The 13,882-nt window shown below is 34.9% G+C and overlaps 1 protein-coding gene across 2 annotated transcripts in view; it reads left to right on the top strand.

Moving 5' to 3' along the window:
* TBC1D15 (TBC1 domain family member 15) overlaps nucleotides 1-13,882 on the top strand; it is a 60,714-nt gene that overhangs the window by 15,915 nt on the left and 30,917 nt on the right. For both annotated transcript variants that reach the window (XM_045553356.1, XM_045553355.1), the window contains exons 4-5: nucleotides 5,659-5,797; nucleotides 10,392-10,602. In XM_045553356.1, coding sequence (XP_045409312.1) covers nucleotides 5,659-5,797; nucleotides 10,392-10,602 — 350 coding nt within the window. The remainder of the gene's footprint in view (nucleotides 1-5,658; nucleotides 5,798-10,391; nucleotides 10,603-13,882) is intronic.

Below are 13,882 nucleotides of genomic sequence, written 5' to 3'. Positions count from 1 at the left end.
TAAACCCTAGTGGATATGAAGTTGTATTAGTTTCTGAGGGCTGCTGTAAGAAAACAGCACAAACTGGATGGCTTACAATACTAATTTATTGTCTCACTGTTCTGGAGGCTAGAAGTCAGAAATAGGTGTCAGCAGGATTGGTTTCTTCTAAGTGCTATGAGAGAGAAAATCTGTTCCTTGCTTCTCTACTAGCTTCAGGTGTTACTTGGTTTGTAGATGGCAACTTCTTTGTGTTTTCACATCATCTTCCCTCTGTGCATATCTGTCTCTGTATTAAGATTTCCCTTTTTATTTTTTTTAATTTTTATTTTTTGAGACAGGATTTCGCTGTGTTGCCCAGACTAGGATGCAGTGGCATCATCATAGCTCACTGCGACCTCAAACTTCTGAGCTCAAGTGATCCTCCTGCCTCAGCCTCCAAAGTAACTGGGACTACAGGTGCATGCCACCACACCTGGCTAATTTTTTAAAAAATTTTTTTGTAGAGGTGTGGTCTTGCTGTGTTGCTTAGGCTCATCTCAAATTCCTAGCCTCAACCTGTCCTCCTGTCTCAGCCTCCCAAAGTGCTAGAATTACAGGCGTAAGCTACTACACCTGGCTGATTGCCGCTTTTCATAAGGACACTAGTCATACTGGAGTAGGGCCCATCCTAATAACCTCATTTTAACTTGATTACCTCTGTTAAAACCTTATTTCTAAGTAAGGTCATATTCTGAGATACTGCAGGTTAGGACTTTAACTTATCTTTTTTAGGGGTGGGGGGACAGCACAATTCAATCCGTAACTGAGGTATGTCATTTGGTTTTGTTTTATAATAATATTTTCATAATGACTAATGATGTTAAACATCTTTTCATGAACTTATTGTTCATGTGTATACAGTTGTCCCTCAGTATCTGGGGGGGATTGGTTCCAGGACCCCCCTTGGATACCAAAATCTGTGGGTGCTCAGGGCCCTTTCCAATATGGCATAGTATCTGCATATAAGATGCACATCCTCCTGTATACTTTAAATCATCTCTAGAGTACTTAAATACCTAGCACAGTGCCTACATTTCACTTTCAATTCAGTGTAGTACCTGGTGTTTGGCAAATTTTTGCTTTTTAGAACTTTGTGGAATTTTTTTCTTCCAAATATTTTAGATCCACAGTTGGTTGAACCCATGGATACAGAACCCACAAATATGGAGGGCTGACTGTATCTTTGGAGAAATGCCTGTTCTAAATCCTTTGTCCATTGGTTATTTGTCTTTTTATTGTTGAGGTGTGAGAATTCTTTATTCTGGATATAAGTCTCTTATCAAATGTGTAATTTGCAAACATTTTTTCCCACTTTGTGGGCTGTCTTTTCACTTTCTTAATGGTGTCCTTTGAAGCACAAATGGTTTTAATTTTGATGAAGTCCAGTTTGTTTTTTACCTTTTGGTGCCTGTGCTTTTGGTGTCATTTCTAGGAAACCATTGCCTAACCTAAGATTATGAGAATTTACTGCTGTTTCTTCTAAGGGTTTTGTGGTTTGAGCTCTTATGTTTAGATTTGTGATCCATTTTGAGTTAATTTTTGTATATGGTGTGAGATAGGGAATACCATTTTATAATGGGAACATATTTTTATTAAATGGTTGTACTTCAATTTTTTTTATGCTTTTGTTCTTTTCATATGTCTCTGTTCAGTATTTTCTCTTTGTTTTTAATGAAAGATTTTTCATTAAAAGGCCAGGAGTTCAAGACCAGCCTGAGCAAGAATGAGACCCCGTCTCCACTAAAAATATAAAAAAAATTAGCCAGGCAACTAAAAATAGGAAGAAAACAAGTAAGCTAGGTGTAGTGGCACGTGTCTGTAGTCCCAGCTACTGGGGAGGCCGAGGCAGGAGGATTGCTTGAGCCCAAGAGTTTGAGGTTGCTGTGAGCTAGGCTGATGCTACAGCACTCTAGTCTGGGCAAGAGAGCGAGACCCTGTCTCAAAAAAAAAAAAAAAAAACTAAAAACAAACAAAGAAAACCTTGTAGCTGTTTCTTTTGTTAGTTACAGGTCTGTATCTAAATAACATTATTCTAATGCTACTATTTTTTTCCAAAGTAAGTATTGTAATGACTTCTTACCATGGAAGGTGGTAGGAATTTAACTCTATTTTATTATCTTTAAATCACCTTAAAACTCTTACTCAGTTGTCTATATTTCTTCTCAAAATATTTAACCGAATAGATAATCTTTTGTTCCATTGTCTTAGAAATATTTCTCCCAAAGCCTTCTCACAGGCTTATTCTGGAATGATTGCTCTCTTGGTTTGCTGTGCAGCAATTATCCTGGGTGGGGTTTCCCCCCTTTCCCATATTTTAATCCCTGTTTCCTATATACTGTGCCGACCTCTGGTTTGGTTTATTCCTTTACTTTTAGAACAAGAAAATCTTTTTCTTTTAGTTTTGTAGGCCTAAGCCTGACTGGCAAAGAATTATATAATAGTTTGAAAGTAAATTTTCCCATAGATTTTTTTTTTGAAGTTTTGCCCTAGGTTTGTTTAGTTTCCTTTATTGATGTTAAGTCTAATACATTCTAATTCCCAATCTTTTTTATGTTTGTTACCTCTCTAGAAGCTTTTGTGACTGCCTCTTTGTTTCTAATGTTCTGTATGTTTTGGTAATGTGCCTTTGTGGTCTTTTTTTTTATCCATTATGCTGGGTACTTGATGGGCTCTTTTTAATATTGAATAATGTCTTTTGGTTCTGGGAAATATTATTGAATTATTTTAATGATGATTTCTTCCTCTCCATTTTCTGTTTTCTTTCTTTCTGGAACTCTTTAGACTTTCTAGAAATTTTTAATTCTTTTCTTTCCTATTTTCTAGTTTTGTTTTTTTGATAACTATTTTCTAGGAAATTTTTTCAACTTTTTCTTCCAATCTTCTATTGCCTTTTTCATTTTTGCTCTGTTTAAAATTTCTAAGACATCTTGTTCTGAGTGTCTCCCTTCCCCTTTTAAAAAGAGATAACATTCTGTTCTTTGTGTTGTAATATCTTTTCTTATTTCTGAGGAGTTTAAGGGTACTCTTTTAGATGTTTTCATCTCTCTATTTAGTCTGTTTGCTCTAAGTGGCCTGCTTTTTCCTCTTTTGTTTCATTTGGACACTGTCTTTAGTATAGATGCTTGTCTTTGGTGTTTGGTGATTTTTGTAGTGTAGTGCTTATATTTAACAAATTTATCAGCAGTTGCACAAAAGTGATTATATTCTCTATAGGTATGGATAAGCCTAGTAATAATGAGACTCTACTTAGGGTATGTGGCTATGCTGTTTCCCTGGGGAATCCCTAATGTCAAAATCCAAGTGTTTTGAGACTAGTCAGATTTGAGAAGAATTTGCAGATTCCATCCTGGAAAGGGTAAACTTGGATACCAGTGTTCTTGGCAACTGAGTGGAGGAAAAGAGCTGGAATCTTGTCAACTTCATTATATAGATGGACTTGCATTTAATTTTCCTGTTTTCAGTATATTATTCCTTTGCTCAGTGTGCTCAGAAGATACTTTATTTTACCTTCTCTAATTAATAAAACTCTAGCCTTCTAGACTTTTGTTAGTTGACCTGTTTTCAGCTTCACCTTTATCACAATTTTCCTACTTAACTGACATGACCTACCAGTTCTGAGACTTTTTGTGTGGTAGAGTAGGGAAGTTGGAGGTTGGAGGGAGGTGGGGAAGGTGGAGTGGTTCTGTAGACGCTTTTTAGCTTTCCTTACTACTGATGGTAGGGATGGTGGTGAGGGTTGCTTTTTGAAAAATTGGACAAATGAAGAGGGCTGCCCTGAGAAATGACATTTAAGGAAGGACCTGGAAGAAAAAAAACTCCACTTTATAATTTCATTCCTTCGCTTTTCACCCTATTTTTCAGTCTGTTTCCATTTCGTATTTCTTAATTTTTCCTGTGCTTTTAAAATATTAAGTATCTTCCTGTTCCTACTAATTTTCTTTTTAAAAAACATTACACTAGAAGTACATGAATACATTCTTTTGCAAAAATTCAAATAATATGAAGTTGTAGTCCTACTTGACCAGAACCTTTTCCTTCACCTGTCCTTGTTTTAGAGTATATCTTTCCAGACCTTTATCTATGTGTTTTATATGTGCAGGAAGGCTTAGTTTTCCTGTGTGTTTCTAATTGCATATTATGCCTTTAATTGTTGTACTGCACATATTGTTTTGTAACTTTTTTGTTGTATTTACTATTATGTATTGGTTATATAAAAATTTTAGCATATATCAGTCTTTAAATTACTGCCTAGTATTTCATAGCTACCCCTTAATTTATTTACTCATTCGTCCATTGATACATATAGGATATTTTCAGTTTTTAGCTATTTTACAAACAGTGCTGCAGTGAAAATTTTTATATGTATCTTTTTGTGTACATGTGTGAGTTTTTCTCTAGGGTAGATGATGAAAGCAAGAGTTGGTGTAGTTAAACACCTATGTATTTTGAATTTTAGTAAATGTGGCTAAATTGCTCTCCTGGAGTCAGTAGTAATGAGCACTGTCATCAGCATTGTGAGATGGTTTATTTCCTCATACTGTCTTCCATATTTGGTATTATCTTTGTTCAATTGAATGGGGCAAAAACAATAGAAATCTTATTTTAACTTACTTTTTTTGTTACTGAAGATGGCCATCTTTCTGTTTTTCACTTGATATTTCTTCTTTGACTTGCCTACTCATACCATTTGCTTATTTTTGTTTTTATATTTGTCTGTTTCTAAATAAATTGGTAGGAGTTGTTTTGTAGTTTGGATGTTTTTCTTTTGTCTGTTATGTATTTTAGAAACATTTTCTCCAAGTCTTGCTTATCTTTAACTTACGTATGATGTCTTTATTGTATAGAAATTAAACTTCTTGATTTAGCAAAATTATTAATACTGTATTTTAGGCTTTTGCCTTTATTCTCTTTTAAAATTGGAAGTTCTGTAAAACTATACAGTAGATGTATTGCTTTTAAGTTTGTTTTTTTTTTTTTTTTTTTAAATAGAGACAGGGTCTCACTCTGTTGTCCAGGCTGGAGTGCAGTGGCATGATCATAGCTCACTGCAGCCTCAAGCTCCTGGGCTCAAACAATCTTCCTGCCTCAGCCTCCCAAAGTACTGGGATTACAGGTGTGAGCCACCATGCCCGGTTGCTTTTAGCTAATTTTGGTAGTTGGTAAGAAAATATGCAACCAATAGTGGCTTAAGTAAATAGCCACCATTGTCTGTTTTCCTCAAATAACTACAAGTCTGAAGGTTGGGAAGCTTTTGGTAATAGTTCTCTTGCTTTTTCTCTGTGGTCATAAGATGGCTGCCATATTTTTAGGCATCATGGCTACATTAAAAGCAGGAAAAAAGATGAAAAGAGATGTGACTTTTATCATGAAAGCAAAAGCATTTCCAGAAGCTCTGAGTTGACTTCTTCTATTTCTTTGGCAACCCTAACTGCAAGGGAATCTGGGCAAGCTTTTCTTGCTTTTCTTGGTAAAAATGATCAAGGGAGAAAAGGATAGGAAATAGCGTTCGGTTTTCCCGCCAGTGATATCTTCCACAACCTACAAACTTAATTTAAATAGAAGCTGAGAAGATGTTATGGATTGAAATTAAATTCTAGTGTTAGACTTTAAATATTTCATATGTTATAATTATTTTAGGACTCCAGTTCAGTTGTAGAATGGACCCAAGCCCCAAAAGAAAGAGCTCTTCGAGGATCGGAACGTCTGAACAGTTACGAAGCAGAGTGGGACATGGTTAATACAGTTTCATTTAAAAAGAAACCACATACCAATGGAGGTATGGATTAAATCTTTTGAAATCTTAAATTGATTTGCTATGATATAATATACTAATAAAGTGCAAAGAAAATTCTTTAATGCTCCACAATTGGAAGAAAGTTATTTGGTACATTGATTAATACGTATAACTCATATTTTAGTTATATTCCTTTTTCATCTCTCTTTTTGTTGTTGCTTCAAAAAAGCATTTAAAAATACTTGTTCTATTTTGTATTTATTAATGGCAGAAAATAGAAACACTTTAAAAATTGTTTCAAGCTAGTCATCTGTAGTTCCAGTTTACTCAGGAGGCTGAGGCTGGAGGATCCCTTGAGCCCAGGAGTTTGAGTCCAGCCTGGACAACGTAGTGACTCCATCTCTTAAAAAAATTGTTTGGCTGTCTTTCATGCACATTTTTCTTAATCTAGTAGAATTTAAGAAATCATATTATTTCATCCTAAATACCGGGGGAGATGGAGTATACTAGTAAACTGTGCCATTCTAGTTTCAGTGTTTACTGGGATCTTCATGGCTCATTGTAGTCTCCCCTTTATATACGTTCAGTGACTGTTGCCCTTTCTGTATATACAGTCATGTGCCGCATAATGACGTTTCAATCCATGATGGACTGCATGTACGGCAGTGGTCCCATAAGATCATAATGGACCTGAAAAATTCCTATCACCTAGTGACTTTGTAGTTGTTGTAGCATCATAGTACAGTGCGGTTACCATTTTTATGTTTAGATACACAAATATTTAGCATTGTGTTACAGTTGCCTAAGATATTCAGTACAGTAAGGCGCTATACGGACATGTAGCCAACTAGCAATAGCCTATACCATATAGCCTAGGTGTGTAGTAGGCTATACTATACCATCTAGGTTTGTCTAAGTACACTCTGTGATTTTTCTCATAGCAACACATTTACCAGAATGTATCCCTGTAAGCCAAGATAACAGCCTGACGTTATTGTATATGCAAGTTCATGTAAGAGTTACAGCTCATATGCCATAGAACACAGATATTACCCTATATATGATCTAGCTATCCCATCTATGATGTGGCCAGCCTATTTGTAATCTATTTTGAAATTATTGAATACTTGTATAGAGATAAAATGTCTTTTTTGTCTTTGATTCCTTTGTCTTACAACGAAAGGATATTTTCTCTCTCAATGATTTTGCCCTGAATTTAGGAATTACCTGTGTTCAAAAAGACAGTACTTATGGGAGCATGTATTGCTACATTTATGTATGGCATTGTTAATAAGTAAAATTAATTTTCATGTGTGGCTTGGGGAATCATTCCCATATATAATAGTTGTACTTCGTATTTTATCATTTTTTGGAGAGAGTGACAATTGAGAAGTAAATAATAATTCACAGGCTTTTGGAAACAATCAGCTCATGAATCAGTGTCTTTGTTTTTTTTTTTTAAAGGCATTCCCTTTCTAGTGAAAGGGAAGGTTCTTACCAGAATCAGAATGCAAAATATCAAGGAAAGATGAAACCACAGGATTTTAGTATATATGGTATGTGAGGTGATTTGACTTCTCTAGACAAGATCTTCAGGACTGGTTTATGTGAATTGATATTTTTTGTTGTTTGTTGCTTAATATTGTTAAATTCTTAAAGATGACAGGCTACAGGAATGAGTTTTCAGAATTTCATAAAAGAAAGAAGCATTACATGGATGAGAAACGCATAATCTGACAATAAAGATCTTTTTAGATTAGTGGTTCTAAGCCTTGGCTGCCCACTGGCAGGTTAGGTTTTTAAACAAAATACCAAAAATCACACTTTGGAGATGGAGCCCAGGCATTTATGTTTTCCAGAAGGTCTTCAGGTGATTTTAATGTGTGGTCATAGTACAAAACTTGAACTCTCAAGCTTAGAAATTCAAAGCCTTCAAATTTATGCCATTATGAAACATTCTTTTATATTTTAAAATTTTTTTTCAAAGAAAAACTTTCATTTATTTTTCTTGTCTTTTAGCCTTCACATTTTTTACTTTGTACTTTTTTTGGTGAGGCACAAAGGAAGCTTGGGACAAACCTTTAAAAAATTGACTAGCAAAGACTTACTTAACTTTGTATTTCTTTAAAGCGTTTAACTTTATATTTCATTAAGACCTTCTGCTGAATCCTTTATTTTTATATACCAGTTTAAATGTTTTAGAAATATTTCTTCCAAAAACAACAGACTGCCATCATGTTCTGGAAACCTATCCAAATAGAATGTGATGTCCTTGATGTTAATTCTATTCAAGACTTATGGAGACTTACTGATTATACTTATTATATTCATTGTTCTCATGTGAGTGGGTTGGAGATACTTTTTACATCTTTTTGGTAATGTAGTTATAAGTTCATTAGAACTAATTAATTTTCTTTACCCTTAAGTAGGAAGAAGGAAAATTTGAATTAACTCTTGACTTCTGTTAATTTTCCTTTGTAACTAATTCTTTCTGGCTAGTTGTTGACAACAAAACAATTTGCAGATTATTTTTATGTTGACTTAGTGCTAGGTTGTTAATTCATTTATTCACATCTTTGAATACCTACTACTATATGCTAGCTACTTTTCTAGCACTGAAGAGATACAGCTGTGAACAAAATAAATTGCCTGTTCTCATGAAGCTTATAGTCTAGTGGAGGGACTTGCAGAATTGACTTGTAATATTTTTCTCATCTTTGTCAGAGGCTTTAAGTGAGGAAATGTGAAGCGTTTTCTTTTACATGTTAATATTTCTCTACCATTAATAAGGGAAAAACAATGTAAAATCTTTATTCTTGAATGTACACAAACTCCTAACCCATATAGCCTACATGTAGTATTTAATATTCTCTATTCTTCATGATTTTCTTGCATTAGTTTATGTTAGGTACTCTGTGCATTTGAAAAATTTAATTTAAAAAATTGTCTGTATCTAGTTTTTCATTGCTGTTTTTCTTTGAAAATATATTTGATCTTTGCAGATAAGCTAATAGTATATATCCTTTCTGTGTAGTCCAAGTACATTGACACTTAAATGATTCATGGATAACTTGGAATTCTAGACTTGTTCTCACTTTGATATCAGTTTATAGTGGTGTTGTAAGTTCTATAATATAAATGCCAGTGAAACATTATGCAAAGTAGTCAAGTACACACGGTACTTAATTTTATACCTGCCTTACATATGAATTCACCATCTAAACTGGTGTGGCAGTTAGGTAGGTCATTGTATGTAGATAAATTACTTCAGCTTTTCTGGACTTCTTCAGATGATACTTGTTAAAGTGTCCATGAAACATTGATGGTGCCTGCATTCCTTGCAGAGAGAGGTTTCTGTAAGCTATAGATTTCTGGATTACAGTTTAGGAAATCTTGTTGGAGATTATGGAACTATATATTCCTAACTATGTAGAAAGGTGATAAACATGTAGTTCAACACTGATAAATCTATCATTTGATCAAGTCTTGTAAGCAGCTGTCTTCTTTGTAGTTTATCTTTATGGAATTGATAGTATGGGATGGAATTAATAAAGGGCTTGAGTAACAGGATAGTATAACACTTCTTAAGAAATATCATTAGAGAAAAGGATTTTTTTAAAAAAAAATTCAGAGACATGATGTGCTTATCTCTGAGTTAAATTGTTAAAGTGGCATTTTAGATTAGCAGCAAATTATAAGTATTAGTGAGAAGAAAGATAACATTTTTCCTTTTTTTTAATTTTTAAAAAATAGTTAATCTTTAAGTTTTTTGTTAGCAATTATGATAATACTGACAAACGTAGGATTTTAGCTTCTATAAACAGGCCACAAACTTAGAAAATGCTGTATTTTATATAATTATGGTTTGAACTGAGGTCCTAATTTAATAGAATGTTAATTTAGCAGGAAGATTCATTGTCTTTGAAATATTCACAACTTAGTTATCTTTTCGTACTCAATTCCCCACTGTTCTTTGGTCTTTTGCAAATAAAATGTCTGTATATTCACTTGGGTGTTATTTTTAATGTTAGTATGTTTACCTTCATTATCGATGTAATCGCCTAAAAACAATTACAAAAGTGAAGAAGTAGTTTTTTTAAATAATGGCTCTCCAAGAGAATTATGCTATTCTTACTTGAAAGGAGTGTGAAAGATTAACATTTATGAAGCATTTGCTATATACTTGGCTTATACTAGTTAGTTGGCAAATATTTTAATTCTTAGAATAACATTGGGAGGTAAGTACAGTTATCTCCATTTTACAGATGAAGTAAATGAATCTCAGAGATTCAATTATTTGTCCCAGATCATTCATTTGATAAGATGGTAGTGCTACAATGTGAACCTACCCTGCCTGCTTTTCCAAAGCCATGGTCACTTTTTGGGCAAAGCATATATTTTACACATAGGGATAACATTTTTAAAATTTATATGCAATAGGATAATTATTTTAAAAATCATTCTTTTTAAGAAAATGGATGTTACCATTTCTAATATAGGTGGAAGCCATAGTAATATGAGTGCTGTAATGATTCCCTGGGTTCAACAAATTTCTGTTAGGCAGTCATGAAGAGCACTGTCAGTACCTTTTAAAAAGGTGAACAAAAATATTTTGCCCCACTTTCTTGTTTTTAAGATGCTCCAAGTCATAGAAATGGGAAAAGCAAATGGTCATTCCTGTTCAGTTTGACAGACCTGAAATCAATCAAGCAAAATAAAGAGGGTATGGGCTGGTCGTATTTGGTATTCTGTCTAAAGGATGACGTCGTTCTCCCTGCTCTGCACTTTCACCAAGGAGATAGCACACTACTGATTGACTCTCTTGAAAAATATGTGGTATTGTGTGAGTAAGTATCAAATTATTTTCTACTTATTGAAATTGGATTGTTGTATTAATCCCAAGGCAAACTATTTTTACTTGTCATTGGGCATCAGTGACCCATGTGCATATGAGGGCACGAGCAGCTTTGTTTTTTCTGGGATATTGACTTCTTTGGATCAATGACTGAATAAAATTTTGCCATTTTAGTAATTTGAATCTGAGACTTAACATCTTATAACTGTTATAAATAAAAGAGTAGTCCAGTATTTTTTATACATTTAAATGAATGATGCATTAATATTAATTTATGGATTATATATTTACCTAATTTACCCTTTATTATGTATTTTCTGTTAAAAGTACAGTTTTATTTGTAATGTTGCAACTTTAAGTCAGGCAAGTCTAAGTTGTTTATAAAATTATTTCTGAGATAGAAGACAGCGCCTTCTCACTTTCCAAAAATCTTTTCGTATATTTATTTACCTATGCACATCTGTACATATTTGTTCTTAGTTTTAGCAAATATTTTTTGAGTATCTGTTACATCTCAAGCACTGTACTAATTGCTTGATATTCAGCAGTGAACAAAACAGGTTTGTTCCTGGATCTCTGAGAATTTATGGTCTTGTGAAGGAGGCTGACAGGTGAATAGCAATTAAAATTTAAAAAATAAGATGGAAGGGCCAGGCATGGTGGCTCACGCCTGTCATCTTAGCACTCTGGGAGGCCGAGGCGGGTAGAGTGTTTGAGCTCAGGAGTTCGAGACCACCCTGGGCAAGAGCGAGACCCTGTTTCTACTAAAAATAGAAAGAAATTAGCTGAACAACTAAAAATATATATAGAAAAAATTAGCCAGGCATAGTGGTGCATGCTTGTAATCCAAGCTACTCAGGAGGCTGAGGCAGAAGGATTGCTTGAGCCTAGGAGTTTGAGGTTGCTCTGAGCTAGGCTGACACCATGGCACTCTAGCCGGGGAACAGAGTGAGACTCTGTCTCAAAAAAAAAAAAAGAAAAAAAAAAAGAAAAAGAAATAAGGTGGAAGAAGTACAAAGTGCTTTGGAAGCTCCCAGGAAGGGAGGAGGAGTACCTAATTCAGACTAGGGGATTGAAGGAAGACTTTCTGGAAAAAGCAGCATCTAAGTTGAGACCTGAAAAATGAGTGAACATTAGCTTGAAAGGGAAGATATTTAGATGGAAGGATGTTTTAGATGGAGGGAAGAGCACAAACATAATGTAATCACAGGACAAAGTAGTTCAGTATTATAGGTCTGCAAATGGTGGGGAGGGGAGGGCACAAAAGTTAAAGATGAGGCCAAAGAGCTGATTAAGGCCAGAGCATAAAGGATCTTGTAAGTCCTGTTATCAGGTTTTTCCAGTCATCCAGATAAGATTAAGGTGGCCTGAATGAGGAGAGTGACAGGAAAGATTAGAAGTATTGGAAGAGTACTTAGGATTAGATTTTGTGATTGGTTATGTGGAGGTGAGAAGGGAGAAGTTGAGGTTTTTGGCTTAGGGTAACTACAGGGATGATTGTTAACTTCATTAATAGTGTCCTCACTTTATAGTCGAATTTAACATCTTGCCTAAATTGAGATTGTGTAAGGCTAGGAGTGATCCACAAATTGAAAGATTTTGACTATGTATTTTCTGGCATGAGGTCCTCCCTTACTATGTTGATCACTTCTGGCTAGCATTACACATGCTGTTCAGTACCAGTAAGTGTAAGAAAGTCAGACCTGGTTGGTGGTATGTGGATCTTGCATCTTGAAGTGAGGAGCCATGAATAGGCTACCACTGAGAGGGTTAAGTAGATTCCAGGAGAGGCAGTGTCATGATTAGAACAGAAGGTTATGGCTTTCTAGTAGTAGGCATTAAAGACTACTAGGGGTTTTAGCACCCTAGTATAAGCTCAGTATCAGTAACTCCCAGAAGAACTCATTTGATCTGAGAGTTTGTTGATTAAAGGCTAGTATCTAGGATGTGGGTGGTGGTAGTCCCTCTTTACTAATAAGATCATACTTGGGAGAAGTGGGCTTAGATTTAAGCACTACATTTTAAATGTGCTGGACTAACTATACTGTGTTAAAGAGATAACCAATATAAGATAGGGATCAAAATGGTCTTATGAAAAATATTTGAAGGATATGGGCGTTTACCTTAAAGAATAGGCATTTCAGTGCAGCATTAAATAAAACCCACACTTCTTACTCTGGTCAACAAGGTCCTGCCCTGTTTTAGCTGTTTATCTCTTAAACCTCATCTCATGCCATTCTCTTTTGCATTCTAGTCAGATGATTTTCTTTCAGTTCCTAAAACCCCGCAAACTCTTTCTTGTCTTAAGGTCCTTTACTTATACTGTTTCTTTTGCCTGGATTATTCTCCTCCTTTTCTGATCCCTGAGGTCTCAGTTTAATGTCCTTTCCTAAGAGAGGCTTTCCAGGATGCCCCCTCTTCCATCTAATGTAGAGTTCCTAACTCCATTCCTTCTTCCCATCTCATTGCTTTGTTTGCTTCCTTTATGGCACTTAGCATAAAATAATTTTGTCTGTGTACATCTTTTGTGTTTTACTCTAGAATGTAAACTTCGTAAGGACAGATATCTTGTTCCATTTTCTTCCTAGTTCCTAGCCACAGTGCCTGGTACTTAAGAGATGCACAGTAAATATTAGTTGAATGAATAAATGGCATCATAATTATCAATTTGACAAATAACTTTGAAAAAGTTATTGTGAAAAATAAGTTGTGGGTTATGTTTTATATGACTCCAAACTGAAATTAGGAGACAGGTTTTAGCTCAGGAGATAGTGTTTTCTATCCTGGATGGGTTCAAGGATAGTCTTGACAACCACTTAATAAGCAGCTACCGGGGTATGTGTACCTTCAATGTGTGTTCCTGGTGTTTTCATGAGGGAGTAAGTGCAACCTTGTTTCCTTTTCTGAATTTATAAACAAATGAGAAATAAGCATAAGAATCAGAGATGGTAATAAAAATACCATCATTAGTGAGGCTTAGACATGTGACATCACAATAATTTATCCCAAATTTGTTTTAAACTCACCCAGTTATTGTTGGTGCTGGATAACCACAAGCCTCTCTAGTGTGGTCAGGCCACTTAGGATGTGAATGAGAGCAGAATGAAAGCGCTTTTCCTATTGGCAAGCAGATCCAAGAGAAAGAGAGAGCCTAGAAGGAGTTATGCCAGACATGTACCTTACTCTCTCCCAGTCTCAGCATGTAAGTCACTGGGAAGGAGAGTTCTTTAGAAGTGCTTATTTCCATTTGGAAACATGAAACCCTGGGAATG

This window comes from Lemur catta, chromosome 6 (assembly GCF_020740605.2).
Source record: "Lemur catta isolate mLemCat1 chromosome 6, mLemCat1.pri, whole genome shotgun sequence".
Lineage (NCBI taxonomy): Eukaryota > Metazoa > Chordata > Mammalia > Primates > Lemuridae > Lemur > Lemur catta.
The sequence above is the reverse complement of the archived record's forward strand: the minus strand, read 5'-3'. Positions and strand labels throughout refer to the sequence as shown.